The sequence below is a fragment of the Sciurus carolinensis genome, chromosome 8 (genome assembly GCF_902686445.1).
Source record: "Sciurus carolinensis chromosome 8, mSciCar1.2, whole genome shotgun sequence".
Taxonomy (NCBI): domain Eukaryota; kingdom Metazoa; phylum Chordata; class Mammalia; order Rodentia; family Sciuridae; genus Sciurus; species Sciurus carolinensis.
Genome location: NC_062220.1, coordinates 112,960,175 through 112,984,592, shown reverse-complemented (window position 1 = coordinate 112,984,592; position 24,418 = coordinate 112,960,175). Strand labels below are relative to the sequence as shown.

General features: G+C 36.6%; 1 protein-coding gene and 1 pseudogene across 1 annotated transcript in view; both read right to left on the bottom strand.

Annotated features, from left to right (window-relative positions):
- Lancl2 (LanC like glutathione S-transferase 2) overlaps window positions 1–24,418 on the bottom strand; it is a 65,152-nt gene that overhangs the window by 27,977 nt on the left and 12,757 nt on the right. Inside the window, exons 2-6 of the mRNA XM_047562687.1 lie at window positions 20,026–20,143; window positions 11,208–11,415; window positions 9,405–9,552; window positions 8,140–8,286; window positions 1,468–1,650 (exon numbers count right to left, since the gene is read on the bottom strand). Of these exons, the coding sequence (XP_047418643.1) occupies window positions 1,468–1,650; window positions 8,140–8,286; window positions 9,405–9,552; window positions 11,208–11,415; window positions 20,026–20,143 (804 nt within the window). The remainder of the gene's footprint in view (window positions 1–1,467; window positions 1,651–8,139; window positions 8,287–9,404; window positions 9,553–11,207; window positions 11,416–20,025; window positions 20,144–24,418) is intronic.
- On the bottom strand, window positions 12,804–14,442 carry LOC124991853 (glutamate dehydrogenase 1, mitochondrial-like; annotated as a pseudogene).

Genomic DNA, 24,418 nt, shown 5'->3' with positions numbered 1-24,418 from the left:
AATCAGCATACTACAGTGATGCAGCCACATCAATGTTCATAGCTGCTCAATTCACAATAGCTAGATTGTGGAACCAACCTAGATTCCCTTCAATTGATGAATGGATAAAGAAACTGTGATATATATATATATATATATAAAATGGAATATTAGTCATAAAGAAGAATAAAATTATGGCATTTGCTGGTAAATGGATGGAGTTGGAGAATATCATGCTAAGTGAAATAAACCAAGCCCCAAAAACCAAAGGTCAAATGTTTTCCCTGATAAGTGGATGACAATACATAATGGGGAAGGTAGTAGGGGGTGGCAAGAGAAGAATGGAGGAACTTTGGATGGTGTTAAGGAAAATGTGGTGGGAGGGGGTAGAGGAAGGAAAGATAGTAGACTGAGACAGACAGTATTACCCTATGTATATGTATGATTACATGAATGGTGTGAATCTACATTGTGTACAACTATAGAAGTGAAAAGTTGTACCTCATTTATGTACAATGAATCAAAATGCAATCTGTAAAAATAAAAAAAATTAATAAAATAATAAAAACAATGAGAAAAAATACCTAGTAAGGATTTGCACCCAAGATAGAAATGTAACCTAATAAAACTATAAGTTAAAAAAAAAAGGTGTTAAGTTACCACAATTTTTCTAAAGAATTTATTATAGTTAGTCATAAAGGGAAAATAAAATTGAATTCAGGTACCAGTTTGTGATATTTTCATGTAGAAATACCTAATTCTGCTCCATGAATTCCATCTATTTCTTCAAAACAAAGAGAACTTGCCAAAATGTTGTGTTGAATAGAGCAATCATTGTAGTTATATTTGTATACTTTTGTTGATAAATAAACAATAAGGTCCAACATCAATTATTGTAAATAAAGATTGTATTAAAATAAAAATAAAAAGCCCTGTTTTCTTTCTCCTTACATGATAAATCTTAGTCTAGGACAAAAATCAATAGTATTCTTAACACTGAGCCCAAATATGTCTATAACCTACTAAATTATTCAGTGAAGATACTGCCTATTTTCCCAGATATTCAAAATTTGAGCACCATCCCTATTCTCCTGTGAATAATTTTGTAACAATTTTAAAAGCTCTTGGAAGATAATTATTATAATCTAGCAATAAGTGCTTTTGGAAGCAAAAGTATACTATGATATGAAGAAAAAAAAATAACTGGTTCTTTCTATTGCCTTACTGGATACTCATGCTTGTAAGAAAGAAAACCATCGCTATCCTGTCAAGGATATTTTCTTTTACACACGAATGTAAACACTTGCATCACTGACCAGAGTGACAGCAAATAGTGAAACAAAGAGGCTTTCTATTTATTCTGTAAAAACATTAATTCAAAAAGGCTTTTAGTGTGCAATCAAATGGGCTTACCAAAATCAAACTGAAACTTGGTGAGAATGGGATCCCTGCACAGGGGAAGCTTATAAAACCAACTGAAGTACTGACCTTATACGCTTGCATGAGCATGTGGATGACGCCCGGGGCACCATGGCACCAGTGGACCAATCGATCTGTTTCATTGCTTAATGAAGAGGGATAATTCCCAGATCGGAATTTTTTGTGGCGCACATAATCAATACTAGGCTTCACCATTTCTGTTAAGGTTTCTTGGTCCACCTTTGCTGCAGGCTTTCAAGAAAAAAAAAATAAAACAATATTCCTGAAAATTTTTTTTAACCTTTGTATCATGGTTAATATAATAAAGCATACATTTACCTGGAATACTGAGGAACACATAAAATTAGAATTAATTCAATTACCTGGTTTTTTTTAAAGACTTAAGCAAACCTTCATTTATTTCAACTCTTTTTTAAATCTCTCTAAAATTTATCAGTGTTAGAATAGACATATTTTATCTTTACTCTGATGCATTAAGACTGCCATCTTGAAGTCACTATACGGCAGTGGAGAGTAATCCAGGACTATGAAGGATTTTGTTTTTGTTGTTTTGTTTTGTCCAAAAACTGATCCTTGATTTCTTCCCATGTGGCTCTTGCCTCCTAAAAGGCTAAGTACCCCACTTCTCCCAAATCTATTAACGGGCTTTGTCACTGCAGGCAAATAATAATAATAATAATAACAACAACAACAACAACAAAAACAACAACACTAACAACAACAAAACAATAAAATAATTATATGTTATATAATAACTATTATACTATTACTTATAGACTATAATTATATAATTATAATAAAATTATAAATTATTTTGATACTGGGACTGAACCCAGGGATACTATGAGCTTTACCACTGAGCTATGTCCCCAGTCCTTTTTATTTTTTGTTTTGAAACAAAGTCTTGCTTAAGTTGCTGAGGGTCTTGCTAAATTGCTGAGGTTTCAAACTTGCCAACCTCCTGTCTCAGCCTCCCAAGTATTCAGAGGTAATATAAATTACATTTATATCTATAAAATGAAGTACTAATTATGATTATTATTATTATTCTACTAAAGCCAAAGAAAATCTACATGATGCTTTCTTATATAAAACAAAATGAAAATCTCATTTCTTTAATAAAAAATTAATTTTATTAAACACAAAAGAGGTAATTTTAAGGAATATCAATGTTTCTAAATTTCACATAGGTAAAAAACTTTTAGTTTTAATTTACATATTAGAAAATCTTCAAGTGTTTTCCTTGACACACATTTAGAGATTAGATTTTTTTCAAACTACAAGTCATGCAATATATTTCTAAAAGACTAACTGGTAATCTAAAAGCTATTTTACACAGATAATGTAATCAAATGATTTAAATATCAAAAAATGTTTGGAAGGGCTGGGGCTGTAGCTCAGTGGCAGAGTGCTTGCCTCACACATGTAAGGCACTGGGTATGATCATTAGTGCTGCAAAAAAATAAATAAATAAATAAATAAAATAAAGGCATGCTGTCCACCTACAACTACAAAAAACAATTTTAAAAAAATGTCTGGAAAGCTTATTTCAAAGAGCAACAGTCAGTGTTTCTCCAGGATACAAGCATGGTTTTGTTTGTGTTTTAGCTGTACTTTCATATTTCATGAATATTTCTAAAAATGCCTGCATAGTTATAGACTTACTAATTCTAGACTTCATCTATGGGTTTCCCCTGTGACAGGCAGATGAAGAGATGATTTCCTTCTTCAAATCATCCCATGAGAATTTTATTTTATCACCCATTTTTGTTGCATCCATATTCACTGTGCCCTTTATAGACTAGACTATGTAAATATTTCTGGCTGCCAAGAGAAGGAACATACTAAATTACATATCTTAAGTTTCTTATAACTTTTAGTTTTTCCTAAAGTTAGTAACTTTCTCACTCTTTTATTTACTTGGTTTTCTTTGAATTACCATCTAAGTTTTTTCTCACCCACAAACAGCTTACAAAGCTCTCAAAGTAATTTTCCACATAGTCAAAACTGCTGTGATTTTTCCCCCCCTCATGGAGAAAGTTCTTCAATCTCTTATTCCAATCTTAATCAGTTATTTTCTAGGTATTGTGTACAACTACTGTACTGGGACATCCACCTGCCAACTTCATGGAGATTCCATTCCCTCTCTCTTATATAGGGTCTTTTTTCCTGGATCTCTTTTTTCAGTCAACTCCCTTCTGGTAGTTTCCTGAGATAGGATGCAGGGGAATTAAATTTTTTGAGACTGGATATTTAAAATTGTCTTTGTTCTAGTCCACATTTAATTGAAAATTTTCATGGTAGAGCTCAATGCTGAAAATCATTTTTACTCAGTACATGAAGGCATTTCCATTTATGTTTTAGCTTCAATAAACTGTTGCGAATTCCAATGCCATTTTGATGCCCAACCTTGGTACATGACCTTTTTCCTCTCTGAAATTTTAAACATATCTCTTTAAGTTTCACAACAACGTGGATTTTTTTTTTCCATTTATTGCACAACTTTGTAGCTTTTTTACAATGTGGCAACTCATGTCCTTTAGTTCTAAAATACAGTCTTTTACTACATTATCTCAAAATTTCCTCCCTACTATTTTGTATTCTCCCTTACCAGATGTTCTAATAATCAGATGTTGGGCCTCCTGAATTAATCTTGTTATTTTCTTATATTTTAGTTTTCCACTGTTTTATTTCTAAGATATCTGATTTCCAAACATTTTCATAATTAAACTGAACTGTATTTTTAATTTGAAGAGTTCTTTCTTACTCCTCAAATGTTTTTTGTATGCAACTGCTTCTCTTATTTGCCTAAAGACATTAATTATTAATTTGATTTCTGTGATGTTTTCTTTTTCTTCCTAGATTATCTGTTCTGAGTTTCTTTTTTCAACTTGTTTAGGTCTCTAATCTTTCAGATTGGAGACTTCCCTCAAATGTCTGAAAATTCTTTGGCTGTTTGTCTATATTTTGCATGAGGTAGTACAAAGTGTATTGAATATATTCTGCACACAAGAGGGATTTGTTCAATAGTAGAAATCACTTTAGAGTTGTAGATAGTGTTTTAATCAGGGTTCTAAACAAAACAAAACAAAACATCAGAACCAATATGGTATGTTACACAGAGAAAGAGACTTTTTGAGAAAGTAACCAATGCATTCATGAGTCTTTTTTTTTTTTTTTTTTTGGCGGTGCTGGGGATTGAACCCAGGGCCTTGTGCTTGCAAGGCAAGCACTCTACCGACTGAGCTATCTCCCCAGCCCCATTCATGAGTCTTGATGGGGTTGCCACAGGGCTAAAGACTCAAAAGAGTTGTAACTCAAACCCAAAGGCAAGTCTGCTAAAAAACCAGAAAGGGCTGATGTTGTAGATGAAGTGAATTCTGAATACAGTCTGCTGGAAGATATCTTCTTGCTTGGCAACAAAGTTCAGCCTTTGGTTGTATTTAAACCTTCTACTGACTGGATGAAGTTCCCCACTCACATTATGGAGGGCAATCTACTATACTCTACCAATTTAAATGTTGAACTTATTCAAAACTATCCTCACCGAAATATCCAGAATAATTTTTGACCAAATATCTGGGTACCATGGCTCAACCAAGCTGATACATATAATTAACCATCACAGATGGCTAGCTAATTTTTTTAATGGGAACTTTCAAATAACTATGTCTGTAAATCTTTTATCTGAGCTTGTTGTTTTCTCAAAAAAAGGAGACTCAGCCCCTCATCTGGGGGAGGTAGAGTTTCCCATTGCATTGGGTAGGGACTGGGGGATGCCTGAGACTAGGCTGGCTGTGGCAGAGAGCGATTTCATCACACAACTATGTGGACTTTCATTCAAGCCCCTTCACTCTCTTCTATACCTGGCTATCTCTAATCAGAAGAGCAGGTTCAATTCTTCCAGACTGTTAGAGGTGAAATGACTGGGTTATGAGAATTGTAATTAGTAAAGTAATCCTCTGATAGGGATTAACTGAGTGGTAAAAGAAGGCAGGTAGGATGGGGCTTGAGGAAGTGGGTCATGGGGGGCCTGCGTTAGGGGTGTATATTCTGTCCCTGGAGAGTGAAGTCTCTGCTTCTTGGTGGCCAGGTCCTGACCTGCTTTCCTCTGTTATGTTATTCTGAAGTTCTGCCTTACCTCAAGCCTCAAGGAATGGACACAGGTATCTATGGACTGAGGCCTCTGAAACTGTGAGCCCCTCAAATAAACTTTTCCTCCTTTAATTGCTTGTGTTAAGTCTTTTGGTCACAGTAATGAGAAAACTGAATAAAACACAGACCTAAATCCTCTTATCTCCAATAGGATTTAAGAAAAGGACTAGTCTCACTGTGCTGGGTGGACACACTAACAGAGAACCAATGGCTCCTTATACAAATAAAACTGCCCTCACTGCCATACAGACACCTGTCTGGTGCCATTTTTAAGGTACATCACACTTGACACTCCTCAGTCTTTGAGTTTTCAGGAGAAACTGGCTAGATTCCTTCTGGTAGCCTCACTTTAGGCACTTTTGTGTTATCTTCTTCTATCCTGTTAGGACATCTGTCATTCATTCACCTCTTTCCAGTTTATATATTCACAAGTTTGGGGCCCTAGGTGTCTCCTAGGTTCATGTTTCAATTAAGAATATGGGCCTCTACTTTTTTTTGTTTTTCTTGTCATTTTGAAAGGATTTTCAAGAGAAGAATTGTTTTAGTTATGCATTATGAAAGTGAAGTTCTGTTTAAGTGACAGCATACAATGCATACTACCACCACAGGACTATGCTACCACACCAGCAGGAAATGTGGAATAGGGGAGGGAAATGCAGAGTCAGCTCTCATCCAGTGTCATCACACTGTTTAATATCTATTTTTTTTAAAAAATACAAATTTCTATTTTTTTTGCAGGGGGTAGGTACTGGGGATTGAACTCAGGGGCACTCGACCATTGAACCACATCCCCAGACCTATTTTGCATTCTATTTAAAGACAGTGTCTCACTGAGTTGCTTAGCACCTCGCTTTTGCTAAGGCTGGCTTTGAACCTGTGATCCTCCTGCCTCAGCCTCCTAAGCCACTGGGATTACAGGCGTGCACCACTATGCCCAGTAACAAATTTCTAAACAGAATACTTACTAAATAGTGTGAACACGTTCCTCACTTAAAAAGCACAAAAAGGGAAATTTCATGATTTGTATTTCTCTCAGAGAAACTCCTAATATGCAACAAAATCAACCTCAATACCTGAATCTAAACCACATCAATGCGATTCTCACATTATTGTTTTCCCTAATGGTTTTATCATGTAAAACAAAAACAAAAACAATAATAGGTTCCTGAGTCACCAGTTAAAACACTTTTCAGGGAAAACAAGAGTATCTCCTCTGATGGTTAATTTTGTGTGTTCACTTGACTGAGCCAATGGGGTATCCCAATCCATTATTTCTGGGTATGTATGGGAGTGTCTTTCAGGTTGAGATTAGCAATTGAATTGCTAGACTCAGTAACGTAGGTGGTCAGCTTCACTGTGGGTAGGTATCATCTAATCCACTGAAGTCAAAAATAGAAAAAAGGAGGAGGAAGAAGTTCCCCCTTCCTACCAACCTGCCTACTTGGAACTGAAGCATCAGTCTCTTCCTGTCCCTGGACTATGATTTACACCATCAGGTACCAAGCTTACAAATGGCAGATTGTGGGACTTCTCAGCCATCATATTTGCACAAAGTCAATTCCTATAATAAATTTCTTCAGGTATGTGTATGCATATTTATGTCTCCTATTGGTTCTGTGCCTCTAGAGAACTCTAATACACACATACACACACAAATCTACTAACTGTTCTGCGAGTAACAGTTATTTTTAAATTGAGATGGAATTCTGCTTATTTTGGAAATACATGCCTACATTATTAAGAAAATCCACAACTGGAATATATGCATGTTTGCTTTCTACAATAATTAACAAAGACAACTAATTGCCAGAAAAGGAAGTTTTGGTCTTGTTTGGATATGAATTTTCTATTTTCCTTTAGGTAAGTTGCAGCATGGTGTAATACTTTTTAAAAAAAGGAATCTGAAGTAAAAAAAAAATTTTAAAATAGTCTTTCAGTCAAAGATATCTAAATTCTAATTCATATTCTTTGACTCACTAGCTTTGTGATTTTGTAGAATAAAGAAAGGCTTAAATTTTAAGAAAGAAAAAGGAGACTGTATACTTAGCACAGAAGGGAGTCCTAGGACATAAGGCTACAAGCATTAGTTGAGGTAATATCTGGGGTGGGTGTCTAACTACTTCACAGAAGTGTGGGTTCTTAATTCAGTAGGTATCACAGATGATTAAGGGACAAGATCATAACGATAGCAATAAACTTGTTAAAAATTCAGAACAAAACTGACAGCAAGTTGAGGACATCTGAATATAACAAAGGTTCTACCTCAGTTTGGATTCAAGAGGCCCTTTTCCTCCCTGAAGCTCTGTTCCTATTAAAAAAGTTTCTACTTTAATCAGCAGAAGGACAAGGACAGAAGAAAAGTGTGGGCGATAAACAACTACATACAGAATGTACTCTTGGAATTCTCATGTTCATGAAGCAGAGTTTAAGAAACTGTGATTCAGAGGAGGAACTTATTTCAATTCAGCCAGCTTTGTTTGTCTAAGAATTTCATTTCCCATTTGTATCTGACTAATATATTGTAATGTGTTTGCTGTATTAGTATTTCAGAGTATTGTTATTTACCTGCATTAACATGTAGTAGATCCCAGTCATGCCATGGGCTGCTCCAACATACTGCTTCCTGTGCCACTGGTACAATAGGGGACAGCGATCAGTTTTCCTTTCTTCTCTTGATAAGGTCTTACCGGATTCAATAATAGCATTGACGACCTACAGAGGCAATGAGATACCATAAATCTAAAAATGTACACACATGCTGTTATGGGCTAATTAACATTAACATGTATGTATTTATAGAGATTATTTAATCTAAAACTCTTTAAACAATTAGTACCTAACAGTCATTTTTATCTTATTAATTAATAAACGTGGGCAGAGAAGAATCAGAAGACAACACAGAATAGAAAAAGAGAGCAAAAACTGTTTACGAAAGGAAACAAAAGTTCTTTCTATGAAAAGTCAACTAAAATCTGGAAAAACTTTCCATTAAAAATGGTCCCAGGGCTGGGGTTATAGCTCAGTGGCAGAGCACTTGCCTAGCATGTGTGAAGCACTAGGTTTGATCCTTAACACCACAAGTTTTTTTTTTTTTTTTTTTTTTAGTGGCTTTGTAGTTGCAATGTTTTGCCCCAAACCCTGGCAAACACACCTTACAGGAAAGATTGCAGGACTTAGTTTCATTGATGAAAAGTTAATGCAATGTGGTCAGCTGAAAGATTTGTCAGATCACAAGAATGTCATGTTTGGAATGACTATTTGGCAAAGACACTAATTGTTTCCTCAAATCTATGCTCTTCTCATCCTTTTGATAGAGTACTCCAAGTTTTAGCTGGGCATCTGGTCTCCTAGCTAGAAACAGCTAAACAAAGTCATTTGACTAATTTCTGGCAATGCAGTGTGAGCAGGAATGAGGTGAAAAACAAAGATGTAGTCCTTATAAAGGAAGATGCTTCTCCCTTTCCTCTTCCTTGGGCTAAAGATACCAAACTAGCATTTAAAAATATGCCTCTAGGATAGTAGAGTGAAAAAAAAAAGATAGGTCACCATATATAGTCACCTCAGAGAACTCACAAAAGAAAAATAAACATTCTAACTTTTTGAAGCTCCTGTTGTTGTCAGGTTCCAGTAAAACCAGCTGTATCAATAAAGGATGGAAAAGTATATAGACTTCGAAAGAATATATTCCAAAAAGAAAAGCAGCTAATTTTTAATTTTTATGAGATGCTTTAAAAAACTAATTCAAACTAGAAGCAGAGCCCAGCTACTAACATAAGTCCATGCTAGTAAATAGTTTGGAATGCACATAGATGTCAGTAATCCCACAATACCTCTTTAATGGCTGATTCACACACAGTGCCGGGGCCAATCTCGGTGTTCAGGTACAGTAAGGCATACAGATAACCTGCCCGACCATACAGCAGCTCATCAGGAAGCTCTGACTCTTGGCAGACAATGCTTTTGTGCAGCTGCAAAAGTCTAAACAACAAGAAAAAAATTCTGTTTTCCCTAAAAATATCTAAAATGCTGCTTTCTGAAACAAATAACCCATCACTTTAATGTATTTATTTTTAAATTTAAAACTATGATTTTAAAAAGCACCCCCAAACCCCCAAAACTAAAATTTCTCTACTTTGCTAATTCCTCTTTCAAATGTAAAAATTATGAACAAAATATCTGAACTGGGGATGTAGCTCAGTGGTGGAGTGTGTGCTTAGCATGTACAAGTGTAACAAGGACTTAGACTCTTTTTCTTGCAAATGTTCCATGGGTGATTAAAAGCAAGAATGAAGACTTGGAATCTCTGCCTCCATTATCCAGGTCTGATGGATAAACATCTCGTAATGAGCTGAAGCTTTCCTTTACCCCATCCCCTGCCCAGCGACATCCCCTGCAATTTTCTTATCTTGGAAAAGGCCCAGCCTGACCAATCAAGAGATAATGATGGACAAAGCATGCCTAATCAAGATCACCTGCTTGGCAGTTATGAAAAGCCTTAAGCTGTGCAAACAACCTTGTACTTATTCCTCTTTCTATAAAACCTCAAAGTAAATGTTAGTACCTCAAAGACAGGACTAAGGACATGGATCCCCTTGTCTTCTTGGTGTAGCTACACTGATTAAAGTTCCTTTCATACTCTATATAGTTACCTTTCCTATTTAGTTTTTGGGGCAAGTAGCTGAACCTGAATTTTTTGATCTCCAGAGTCAGGCCTCTAGCCACGTTGTTACAAGGTCCTAGGTCCCATCCTCAGCACCATTAAAGAAAGAAAGAAAAAAATCTTTCTGCTCAAAATTTCTACCTTTGTATTTATTTTAAACCATGTACCATAATATATTTCATTTTGAAATCCAGTATTAGAACAAAGTGATTTAAAATCTAAATAAAAATGGCCCTGAAATGCTGCCAGTGCTTAGTAATGAGTGTGAGTCATTCTACCTTTCAACAAACATTAACTAACATGTGCTAGATACTCCATCAGGTCCTAGAAGTAAGCCCTGATTTCTACTTCTTCAAGAGGGAATATACACCAATAGGTACAATAAAACTTACATTCCTTAATTGCTCCTCATTAATAAAACTAATCAGTTAAAAGTTGAACCTATGATTAATTGATTCTTGTGGATCTAAAGCATGTGAGCTAATTTTCACACATTGAAAGCAACCAAAAATTGTTTAGGAAAAATGATTAAAGTCCCTCTGAAATTAAGACACACTCATGCTCGAATAGAAAGAAAACCTGATTCCACTATAATACTCAGAGTGACATATAGCTGGGTGCAGTGGTGCATACCTGTAATCCTAGGGGCTCAGGAGGCTGAGGCTGGAAGACTGCCAAGTTCAAATCAGCCTCAGCAATTTAGGGAGCCCCTAAGCAACTTAGCGAGTGTCTCAAAATTAAAAATTAAAAAACAAGCTGGGGATGTGGTTCAGTGGTTAAGCACTCCTGGGTTCAATCTCTGGTACAAAAAAAAAAAAAAAAAAGAAGAGGACATACAGACACTTTCACTTCATAGGGGGACCTGTTTGTAACAGGAGATTAAGTTAAAAATAATTACTTTTTTGACTATTTTTCTATAGCTAGAGTTTCAACTAAGAATTTAAAGAAAATGATTCCAGTTTTAATAACTCACTTTGTGATGCATTCCTGGGATTCACAGTCACTTTTGAGTTTATGATATATCACAGCTCCTACAGCAAGGGGCCCAGCATCTCCACAGAGGAAAGTGACCCTGCGACCATTCAGGTTCCGAAGTGTTCTCTTTACATAATCCAGAGATCGGAGCAGGTATGTCTGGTCACAAGTGACCCGGTACAGCTGCAGGTACAAAAGGGCTATGCCTGAAATGATCCCCACCCAAAAGAAAATTATTACTGTCTTTCCTTTTACTGTCAAAATATTATTTTTTAATTACATGATATAAATTCTTCTACACAAACCCCACATTTTCTGAAGGGGCAACATCAAAAAATTGTGTCAAATATTTCTCTTTTTTTGGAAAAGGTAGACCTTTAATAACTGCTTTTATCATCAGGTTAAATCAGGCAGTTACAAAGTAGTTAGAAATTTGTGAAAGGGCATTATTGTCCAAAAAAAGAAAAAGCATTCATTCTTACATAAATATCTAGTACTTTATTGGGACACTACTGCTCAAAAGGCCCTAGCCAAAAAACTCTATAAACACTAGAACCTATGTTGTTTTCAGGCTGCTGTTAATGAAGCTGGGTGCAGAATGCAAAGCCTCCAGAAGGAGAGAACACAGGCTGAGTTGTGGCCACCAGCAGTGCTCAGAGCCAGCTGGACTTCAAACAGGGAGCCCAGTGGCTTTTCATGGGACACTACTTGAATTATGGTTCAGTTAGTCAACACACTGTATCTTCAAAAGGGGAGAACAATTAACTACATGATAAAGAAGTTACCAAACTCTTTGGACTATGTATCATAATGGTAGTTAGCAAATTCTGATAGTTTTAACGAAAACAGCCTCCAATGTTTCCAGGTATGAAGACAGATCTCCATCAAGTTTTTTATTTTTGCTGGACAATACATGACTGATAAGCTATAAATGACACTGTTTTATGTTATAAAAATACTAGTTTCTTCATTTACTATGTTTACAGGCATTCACTGCTTGAGTCAGGTTAGGCTTATTAAGTGATTCAAGGCAATTTTATTACAGCAGCATGTACTTATTTTATTCTATGAGAATAAAATGCACACAAGACAGCTTTTATTTTTGTTTGCAACTTATAAAACTGAGTTATTATGCAGATAATAACCAATACCAATAACTCATTTGAGGACCATGCTACTTTCTGAAAACCATATATCTAATTCTCACATGTGTCAAAGTTATAGCCCATCCCAGATTTGTCCAGAGCAAAATTGAGTGACTATTCTTGACTGCTTTCCCTGGCAATAGCACTGACTATGTTGGGAAAAGCCCTGGTGCAAGGCAGCACAGTTAGGCAAAAGAGACTTTTTATTTAAAAGCAAAGTGCCTAAATGGCTCTCTGGAATAGGTGATTTCTACTTTCATACTCATCAGATTGTACATGATCCCCTAAACTTAATTTCTTTCTTCTTAAGGGGCTGAATCAGATTGACTTGTTGAGAATAGTGTCCATTGTTTAATGAGTCATGAGAGAAAGACTTCTGCAGTTACATGTGAACTTGTGATATGTCAGCAGAAGTGAAGAGGGTGGTGAGGACGTTAACCAAGATCCATCTATGTGAAGGTCATGCCAGCTTTATTATACACTTTGAAGACTTTCTCAATGGCATTGACATAGGCAGCTGTTCTCAGGTCCAAGCCCAGGTTATACTTCATGGCTGTATGCATAGTTTGCCTGGCTGAATGCTCCATGGTGTGTTTCCAGAATGCACAATGTCTTTCTCTGATGCACCCAATATCCTGTCCTGGAACTCTGCAGTAGGTATGACAGGAATTGTTCCACCATGCTTTCCAAATTTTCTTTCTAAACTCTCTTGAACAGACATGAGCAAGTGGTAGTTAGAATCCCTTTCATAATTGAAGGTTAATCGGCCATAGATGACAAGATTCAGATTCTTCAGCCACTCAAAGTAAGATACTGTCACTCCGCCAGCATTTAAGTAGAGATCTGGAATAACCATGATGTTCCTCTCCAGGAAAATCTTACCAGCTTCTGGAGTGGTTGGTCCATTGGCACCTTCAGTAGTGATCTTGGCTTAGACTTTGGGTGCACTGGATTTGGTCAACTGCTTCTCACTGGCAGCGGGGATCAGTATATCAGTCAGCCTCCAAGATGCTTCCTTCATATAACTTTGCCTTGGGGAAGCCCAGAATTGATCCATATTGCAATTTGAAATCTTCCAGTTCCTTTGGGTCAATACCATCTGGATTCCATATACTCCCATCAGATTCATCAACACCAACACATTTAGCACCAAAATGATGTAAATATCTCATAGAGTGCAGGTCCACGTTACCAAACCCCTGAACCACAAATGTTTTATCTCCATATCCTGGTGTCATTCCTAAAATGTTCATGTAAGAAGCTTCACTGATAAAGTTTTCAATTCCATGGAAAACACCACAGCCAGTAGCAGAGATGCGTCCATGGATGCCTCCTTGACTGATGGGTTTACCAGTAACACAGGCATGTGCATTAATATCATAGTGCCCTATGGCACTGGCATTGGTGTCAGCGATCCAGGACATCTCCGGCTCGCCTGTGCTCATGTCCAGGGTAGGCACATCAATGCCAGGACCAATAAAACTTTTTTTGGCGAGCTCCACAGTGAACCTTCTTGGAATCTTCTCCAATTCATTATCTGTATAGTTCTTGGGATTGAGCTTAACACCTGCTTTAAAACCCCCAAATGGAACACCACTGCACACTTGTAAGTAAGTCATCAGAGAAGACAATGCTTTTTACTTCATCTACACTCACATCAGTGTTGTAACGGATACCTCCCTTGCAGGGCGTGAGGTGCTGGCTGTGCTGGGCCCTATAACCCTCGATGACCTCCCAGGAACCATCATCACGCCGAATGGGGAAGGAGAGGCTCAGCACATGGTTGCAGGGCTTGATGATTCACAGGACGCCTGGCACCCGGTTCCGCTTCTGCTCCCTGCTCTCCTGGGTCTTCAGGTCCTCCACCAGCTTATCCTCCACGATGCTGGTGCCACAGTTGAGGAAGCCCTCCACCATCTTGAAGAAGTAGGGGCCGTCTTCGCGGTTGCCCGCCGCCTCACCGTAGTGGCCCCGGGTGGGCGGCGTGAACCTGGCCTGCGGGGAGGCGGTGGGCTGCCCGCGGGCCCAGCCCAGCACAGCGGGCCCGGCGCGCGACAGCAGCAGCGCCTCGCCCAGGCGGCAGTACATGGCGGAGAGTAGAAGCCAGAGGCAGCGGGCCGCAGGAGAGGTGCGCTCGCAGGCCTGGGACTGAGGGAGGAAGGACCCAGCATAGCTGTCCTTTTAAGCTGTAGCTTCCTGCCTGCCTGGCTGCCCTCGACCGCTGTAGTCTAACCGGGAGGACGGACTTCTGGGGCCGCGCGCCACCCAGGGCGACCCACCTACGCCTCCGCCGCGGCTTCCCAGGCGACAGCGCCTGCCGGCCTGGTATCAGGGACCTCAAATATTTCTTAAAAAGGAAAAAAAAAACAAACAAACAAACAAGGAAATCATAAAAAAAAGGAAGGGTACAAATATAAATCTGTTATCTTGATAACTGGTCTGGCACAGTGAATCCACGCTCTTACTCTTAAATAAGAGATGAAGTATCAAGGCTGAAATACCGAGGATGGGGTCCTACTTGAATCCCCTTTCTTTTAAATTCTTATACAATAATTTCCTTTCACGCTACCCCAAATTAAATAATACCTTTCTGGATTTTATACACTTTTTCTAATTTTTCTATTTGTCATATTTTTTTTTCAATTTTCTTCAGTGATCAACCCATCCAAGTGACCAGTGAGTCAGATCACCATTTATAGACCACCACACGTACAGACTATCACCTACACAATCTTTCTGTTTTAGACTGAAGAACACCCGTATCTTCACATGAACCACAAAAGGGTTTTTGCTACCTGTGGAGGATGATGTACAGTTTCTTAAAGAAGCATAGTTTAATGCCTGGGTACAAAAAGTTGCTATGGGAGGAGGGTAGAAGAATGGCTGGATATGAACCACGCACACTGAACAAATGTCTGGTGTTATCACTGACCCCATTAACATGTATATTAATATGTGTTAACAAAAAGAAGTCAGTATGGCAGCGAAGTGCAATAGGAATCAGTATAAATATATATTTAATAAAATATGTTGTGGAGAAACGTATTGAAAGAGATGATATGACAGTGGAAAGGCCAAACAACTCATCCCTTTAATGTAGAATTTATGTTCTTCAATATTCTGGTCTTTACCTAATACCCTCCTCTGATTTTTACTGTTTTTTATTTTGCTTTTTAAGGTTCTCTAAATATCTAGTTGCTGCTTTGTTCAGTTTTCCTATTTAGGGTATCCCATGGCCCTTTCAAATTAATACTTAACACTTTACTGTTTTGAACAATCCTTCTTTCGTCCTTATCCATTTCTTTAAAAAGACATTGGGATCTAAAGTAGCTTATTTAGAAGCTGAAAAAAAATTCTTCTGTATGAATTGCTTATTATCTCCTCCAGTAAGTGTTTTCCGAATTTAAAAAAATGTAAATTTATGTAAACATTAGAGAAGAGTTAAAAGTTAAATATGGATGAATCTCAAACATAATAATCATGATAAAAAATTTACAAATAAGTACTCCCAGACTGATTCAGAAACTTCTAAATAGAATGCTCTTCTGGTTAACCTGAGGACCTAAAAACTTACAAATTTTAAGTATTTTAAAGTAAATGAGGACAAATAAAAATAAAATGATCATCATGCTTTGCAACTTTTTATTGAAAAAAGGGGAAGTGGTTCATAGTCCATAGTCCCATGGTCTCCATCTTCTGGCAAGCCTGGGCCCCTGGAACTGTGAACTTCACCAGTACCTCTCACCCCCAGTCCCCCTTAGAGGGCCAGAATGTCCAGAGGGAGCTGGAGTTAATTATTTCACTTCCCCAATATTGAAGGTTAGAGTCAATTGGACATGGGTGTTTTCCTTCTCCCAGGTAGGTTTGGCTATGTTAAAACATAGGATCTGGTCAGGATCTGGTAAAAGTTTCTCCAGAGGATAGGCTTTGTTAAGAACAGAGTGCTCTGAGGTATTTCAAAATGATTTCCTTTTTCCCTCCTTTTGCTCAAAGCTTGAGCGAATTTTTCTCCAATATTCACTGTAAAGACCTGGTAGAGCTTTTGGAGCAAGGTGCATAGTATGGGGTCCTATGATTATAACCCCCTGGACTTTTTATCTCTCAGATTTGTTCAACACTAATCCTCCAGGAATTAATCAAATACAATTTAGGTTTTCCTACTGCTAAACAAAAATTATGAGAGCCCATTGTTTTAGACTGAACTGTTGCACAAGGCCCCAGAATTAACCAAATGGAGTCATTCATGCTAAATGTTACATAAACTGAAACTTCAAGGCAGTAGATAGATCCCAAAACAGACCAGTTTTTCCTGAAAACAGATTTCAGTCTACTTGTGTCAGAATAAGGAGGTCTCTTCTGCGTTAAGCCTTACATAATAATAATAAGCTGAAGTAACTAGATGTTAACCAACCAGCTTTGTTCTATTCTTGTTTCCTTGTTCCTACCTTACAAAACCCACTGTTCTGCCACTGCCAGGTGGGAGCTCTCCAACTGTTTTGTAGAATAGAGGATGCCTCAATTCGTGAATTATGAATAAAAGTCAATTAAATCTCTTTTATGGTTTGGCTTATGTGTGGAAGGCTTGGTCCCCAGTGCAGCAATATTCAGAGCTGAGATTTTTGGAAAGTGATTGTATCACAAGAGCTCTGACCTCAATCAATGGATAAATTCATTAATGAGTTCATGGATGATGGCATTTTTAGGAGGTGGGGCCAAATTAAAGGAAGTAGGTCATTTGGGTCTATTTTGTCTCTGGCCTCTTCTCTACTTTTTCTGCTTCCAGGATGCCATGAGGTGAGAGCTTTGCTCTGCCACAGACTCTTCCTTACCCCATTGATGTTCTGCTTCACCACACACCCAGAAACAATACAGCCTACTGACCATGAACTGAAACATCTGAAACCAAGGAGACCAAATAAATCTTATTTCCTCCTTTAGGATGACTTTTTATGGTATTTTATCAGTGATGAAAAACTGACTAACACAATCTGTAATTAAATTTGTTGGTACTAACTGGCACTGGCTCCTGTTAGTTCTAACTCTTTGCATCAACCTGTCTTTCCAATTTGTGATAAAGCAGTTTGCCTTGTGACCTAACTTCTCTGATAGATCTAACAACTGATGTTTCAGTTTGTTCAGCTTTTCTCTTGTTAGGATGGAGTAGCAAATCCTTCCATGTCTGACTGAAAACCAGGAGTTTCTCTTCAGTTGATTTTTGTTTCTTTTTATTTGCCTTTCCCCCTTAGTAATATATTTATTCAGAAAACATGTATTGAAACTTTTCTAGACAAGAAAAATACTTGGCTTTTCACGGTGCTGCTGACAGTTCCTTGGTATCAGCTGAGTGTTGCTTCAGCTTTTTGTACTTTAGTTTTTATTTCTTAAATAACTTTCTTGGGTCAATTCTTTTCTTGGTCTGCCAATTCTTATATTATAGGCTCTTGTTTTCTGGCCCTCTCTTCTCCCAATGCCTTTATTTCTGCTTTACGAACTTACTGCTTAAATAAGTTTTTACAAAAGTCATGTTGAAAGTACTGCCAATTTTTCTCCACATTGCAGTGGCATTTTCCTTGTGCTTCCTTCTTCCATTATGAAATTCTGATATTCCATTTTTATTCCTTATATTATGGATATAACAATTTTTTTCTTAAATGTGAATATATTATATTTTTCTAAACCAATTATTGACAGGAAGATTCCCTAGCAAAGGAAAATGGTTAGGGTAGCTTTCATAGTTGTTTTTGCTTTTTCTCCAGGGCATCCTCCTCTGGCTAAGTAATGAACAACAGTTTCTTTAATAGGTGGTGACTTCTGGTGGCCAAATTTCCCTTCATTCCCACATCTTTTCATGTTTCAGGAGGGTGTCAGTCATTGCCGTTTCCTTCCTGCCTTAAGTCATTAGCCATTGCCACCAAGGATGCTGCTTCTGCCTTGCAGAGCGACCCACCTTTTTGAAGGCTTGAACTCTTTCCTTGTACACTGTTCATGCCTTTTCTCCTCTGCCTTGCCCAGCATTGCCTGCTCACTTTACACTCAGATGTGCCCACAAAAGTTTCTGTTGAGGGTATGGCTCACTCCTGGGAATCACTCCTTGTTGAACATGGGGAGTGAGAAGGGGCAGGAGTCTGCTACTCCTGGACCCTCTGGCTTTCCTTCCCTGCTATGTCACGGTTTTCCACACTCATTTTGTACATTTATTTCCACACTCATTTGAGTGTTTTTTGTCTGTCTCAAAGTTTTGCAAAAGGGATAAGTTATGGATGCTTCATTCATTCTTCTTACCCTGGATGATTTTAAGAGAAAAGATGGAAAGGTATGGATCTAAGCAGATTCTATACTTTTTCCTGAACCCCAAAGCCCTAAGTTCTATTCTATATCATTGAAACAAAATACCTCCATGGTGGTTCTACCACTGATTCCAGAAGAAGGCAATCGATGAGGATTCTTAAGGAATACAGATTCCCAGAGGTCCTAATGTAGTTGCCCTCCTAGTTTATTATAAAGCTTTCTGAATAACTGTATGCATAGTCAGTTTAGAACCAAACTATAAGAGTTTTTTTTAAAAACCCTTTGTCAACAGTAAAAGGAAACTGTAAGTAAAAGACTTTTTAAGGGAAACCTGTGCTACTAATAGCTATGTTACTGTTTTTTCCCAAATACAATCTTCTTCCCAAAATATTCTTTGTATTTTCCTTCTGGTTAACCACAAATATCTCATTTTACATTTAGGATAATATTTTTTGGCCCTGTAATTGAACTTGGTCCATGTCTATCTGGGTTTATAAGTCTGAAATATATACTTCTAATGTCACTATCTAAATGTTGTATCCATAAAAGGCAAATAATAAATGAAACATCGCTAAAATAAATATAAGTACATAATTATCAGGGTTGCCATATTTGGCTATGAATGGCAAAAACAGATTTTGGTTGATGGTAGCTCTAACATGTATACCTGTGTCTATGTTATTTATTAATTCAACTATAACAATTTAACAAGAAATGCCTCTAAATTTATATAAAAATTTTCATTAGCAATTTAATCAGACTTTAGTCTAATCCCTAAGTACAAGGTCTGTCTTATTTCCTTTATATACTCCAAATAGCTATTACAATGTTTTGGCTACCTGGTAAAACAATAAGAATATAAAGATTCATTAAGAAAAGTTAATTTTGAAATTACATTTTTAAATTAAAGTACATTACTGCTTGCTTAACTGTTATTATTAAAATTTAAATGAAAATCCTTACATGTACAAATGAGTCAAAATGAGTTCAAGCAGTAGGGTAAACAGTTTATGAAGCAGACCAGAGAAATCATTCAAGCACAACTTGTCACAAAGACTAAAGCAACAATGACAACAAACCAAAGCAAAACAACATACACCTAACCCTTATGCAAGTTTATTTTTATTATATATTTTCACAGTTATAGATTAGGTTAAATAATTGGAAAAATACCACATACTATAATACATTAAAAGTCAAACTTCAGGCAGAAAATATTTCTTTAGAAATAAAATTCCAAAGCATCTATCAATGAAGATATAGTTGACAAATTCAACAGTATAAAACTTTACCACTTTAAAAGAAATGAAAATTCAAAGCCAAGTCTTACATCTCATAATCCAAGAAAAAAACATATTAATTGCTTATATTCCATATTCTCACCTGTCCAACCAGTATAAGCAGAGCAATCATGAGGGTCAGCTGTCTTCAGTCCTTCTTCCATCTGCTGTAGAAGATCTTTGATTTTGGTCTGGATCTGCCTCACAAAATTATGAATGATCTAAGAAGCAAAAGAAAAGATAAATTTAAATTGCACAAGAACAGGAGGACAATGTCACAATGACAGTGTAAGTCGCATGGACATAACAGAGAACTTATTTTACTTAGTCCCTCTCAATATCTACCTGGATACTACCCTGACTTTTATAGGGTTAATATCTTACTGAGATAATGTCCTGTGGTGAATACAACTCACAAGTAGGATCACAAAAAATAACTTGCAGAAAACAAAAATAAACAGAAAAAGAGATTTGGCTACAGAAACATTTTAGCTTCTATAAGGTAAAGAACATAAGATGATTTAAAAATTAATGACAAATGAAAAACACTTGCAATATAAGATATTATAAATCAAAAAAGAACATAATACTGAAGTCAACCCAAATTATTAATGCATCTTTCACAAAAGAAAAATCAAGTGGTAAGCATGTACAAAATGTTCAATTCCTTGGTGATTCATGAACTGCAAATAACAATAAGTACCATGGTTTCCCTGTCAGACTAACAGAGAATACATTTAAAAAAATATTAAATTCTAAGGCTGGTAAGAACAAAGGAAACAGGTATTCTTTTAATTTCTGGCAGTCTTTTCCAACAGAAATATGCAATATTCTTAAATATGTAGTAGAATCTCTTACACTTTTTTTGATTTTTAAAAGTCTATTTGCTATGTCAATTGTGAAGGGTCTTAAAACTAGTTTATGATTGTGGAATTTCATTTCTCCCTTTAATGGTTATTTTTTTCTTTTAAATTGTTTTTTTCTTTTAAAGTTGTTATATGGCATACACAAATTTGACTATTAAATCTTCCTAAAAAATTGACTCATTTTCATAGTGAAATGTCCTGTTGTGAGACTATGGAAAAATATCTGTGTTGTACAATTAGAGGCTTCAGGGCAAATTTTAATCAAATTTGGGATTCTGGATTCAAACATTAAGAATTAATTTGCAACTACATATGTAATGAAAATTCCAAGTGGTTAACCCCTGGAAATACAGATTTCCATCTCAAAAAGGGATGAGAAAAGGTAAAACTGGACAATGGGCTGGTCTTTTTCATACAGAAATTACTGTACGTTCCAAAGGATTAGAGTAAGACATTTACAATAAGATTCTCCTAGAAGGGGAAGGGCAGACATTGTCTCTTTCCCCTTTATAAAAAGAGTAGAAAATTTATTTTTTCTTCATTCTTGCCTACAATACAGACTCTGTGCATGTAGGACAGCAGATCCCACCTTCACTGTATCACCCTGCAATTAAGAACTGGGTCACAGGGAACCAACTGCTACGTGCTGTCTGGTAAATAACAAAAAATCTCTGATCCAGGAAATTTCTGTGTACATTCAGGACAAAACCAATCAAAAGTTAATATTTAAAACCTAATACCCTCTTTATCTTCTTGTCACAAAATCTAATATTAATATAGTTACTTCAGTTTTCTTATTGATGCTTACTTTTGCTGTCCATTTATTTTCAGTCTCTCTGTACTCAGAGTTAAAGTGCATATCTTGGATAGCATATAGTTAGCTCTTCTTTGTTTTGTTTTGTCAGGAGGGAGAAATCTCCTCTATCATTCTTTAGTTCTTATGTGGGCTCTTTGGCTGGATTTAGGAACTGAATTAATGAAAGAGCTGATTAGCAAGAGAAAAGCCTACCTGTTTTATTAATTTTACATGCACATGTGAATTTTCAAACAGAATGAAGTCTAAAGAAAATGCCCAAACCAATGCTTTTATTTTTATTTTTAGACAATAATTTGCAAAGGAAGGAATGACTAATCTCTGAACAACAGTAGTAAATTCTAGGATGTCACGAAGTGAAATATGAAAGGGATATAAAGTCAAATGTAAAATAAGGGTTGATTCAATGAACTTATTTATTTGGCTTCATTACAGCCCAAATCACTAGTTGTTATGGTTCAGATCTTAAAATATCTCCCAAAGACCCATATGCTAAGGCTTGGTCACTAGCCTGTGGTGCTATTGGGATGTGATGGAACCTCTAGTAGTTGGGGCTTAGTAGAAGGAAATTAGGCCATTGAGGGCATTCCACTGAAAGGGCTATTGGGATTCCTGGCCCCTTCCTCTCTTTGCAACCTCAGCACCATAAAGTGAGCAGCTTTGCTCCACCATGTGTTTCCTGTCATGATGTGCTGTATTACCAGAGGCCCGAAAGACAGAAGTCAATTGACCATTGACAAAAATCTCTGAAACCAGGAGCCAAAATAAATCTTTCTAATAAGTTGATTATCTCAGGTATTTTGTCCCAGAAACAGAAAGTTGACTAACACACCAGTGTCTGGTGATAAAGGCTATTTTCCTACCTCGGTACAAGGATTTCTCTCCCAAAAGAATCTTTAATCTTGCTTTTTGTATGAAAAGAATGGCCAAATGGAAGTTAAAGTTTCTCAAATAATTTCAGCTTGAAATAATCAATACACCAACTCTGCAGAGTTTGGGATGGCACATTCTTAACTTCTTCAGTTTGTTTGATTTTAGTTTTAGTTGTTAATTCACTATGATTGTCTCATTTGGAGTATTTAATTAATTGATTTGGATTTGATCAAGTTATTCGTTTTTCTACTTATCCTCTCTATCTGTTCCTCTGGTAACTTCTTTCTTGCCTTCCCACAGTTTTTGGATTGTTTGAATATATTTAGAAAGGTATTTTAATTTTCCTGCTGAACTTTTAGCAGGAAAATTAGTTTTAGCTGTTGATCTGGAGGACAAAAGAAATATCCATACCTTTTCACAATCCACTTGCAATTAGTAATGTGCCACTTCATAATGTAAAATGCAGAAACTCTGAACCTGCTAGGTTCAGACCCTACCCCGAGTCCTTTCTGTTATACCTGATATCTATATATCCAATACATGGGCAATGGATCCTACAAAATAATAATGCTATTAGGGTAGCTGGCATAAATATCCACAAGAGACACAGCTCTGAGTTCAAGTAAAAGTTTACTAACAGACAGTCTGTCAGGCTGCCTCTCTGCAAGGTGCAGCAGTCTGCAGGAAAAACTTTTTAACTATATAGTCACATACAATGGAGTCGTTAAAAAAAAGTTGTCTGGCCCTGTGATTGTTATTTGGCCTCTTCGCTGTGGTTTCAGTGGTCAGGGACTCTTTGGGGTGGGCCTACCAGGAAGGTCATGCCTGGGTAGGCAGGTGATGATTTTCAAAATGGAGTTACTTTGGCATAAGGATGTAACGAATGCAATTTTCAACTACAACCTGTTTTATAAACAAATTAAGAGGTAAAAGAATAGGAAAAAATTTGCCTCTACCCCCTTAAATGTCACCATTTCAGTACACAGTTCTGCAATTACAAGTTCTCTCAGGAGTCTTGGATTTTTTTTTAATATGAAATGCATTTTACCTTCATTCTTGAAGGATGTTTTCACTGAGTAAAGAATTCTAGATGATAGTTTCTTTTAGTACTTTCATGTTTTTTTCACTCTTCTCCACTCTCCATGATTTTCTAACTAGAAATCAGACATTAATCATGTTACCTATAAATGTGTTGTTTTTCCCCTACTCTATTCAAGATTTGCTCTTTAAATTTCTTTCACTGAATTTGTAAATTCTCACCCGCTATTTCTTCAAATTATTTTTGTCTCATTCTTTCTCTGCATTCTTTCTATGATTCCAATTATGTAGGACTGTTTGATATAATGTAATAAGTCCTTGAAGCCCTGTTCCTTTTTATTTTTTCAATATTTTCTGTATTTTTCACAATGAATAAAGTCTATTAATCTATTTTCAAATTCAGTCACCTTTTTTCCTCTAAATACATCCAGTAGCTTTTAAACATCAGATGTTGTCTTTATTAATTCTAGACTACCCATAATATTGTTTATTGCCTTTCTATTTCCCTGCTGAGATTTTCTATCTTTTTATTCACTGAAAGCATATTTTGTTTTGCTTTGTGAAAGCCAGTTACAGTACTCACTTTAAAATCCTGCCTGTTAGTTTCATTTCAGGGTTGGGTGGAGCTAATTTTCTTTTCTCTTGAAAACATGTTTCTATCGTAGAAGAGAAAACTATGCCACCCTAAAACATGCCTTTTTGACATAAGGATTATTTATTCTGAGTTGAAGGCAACAGAGAAGAAACAATACAAGAACAGCTTTCTGTCTTCCCCCACTGCCTTAAAAGCAGGACATAAATTTACAAAAATGTCTGTCTTCTCTCAACAAGACAACTTTAGGCATCAATCAGCCTGGAGAAGTTACCAGAGGAATCTATATAAAAAATTCTCATTTATTTGCCTT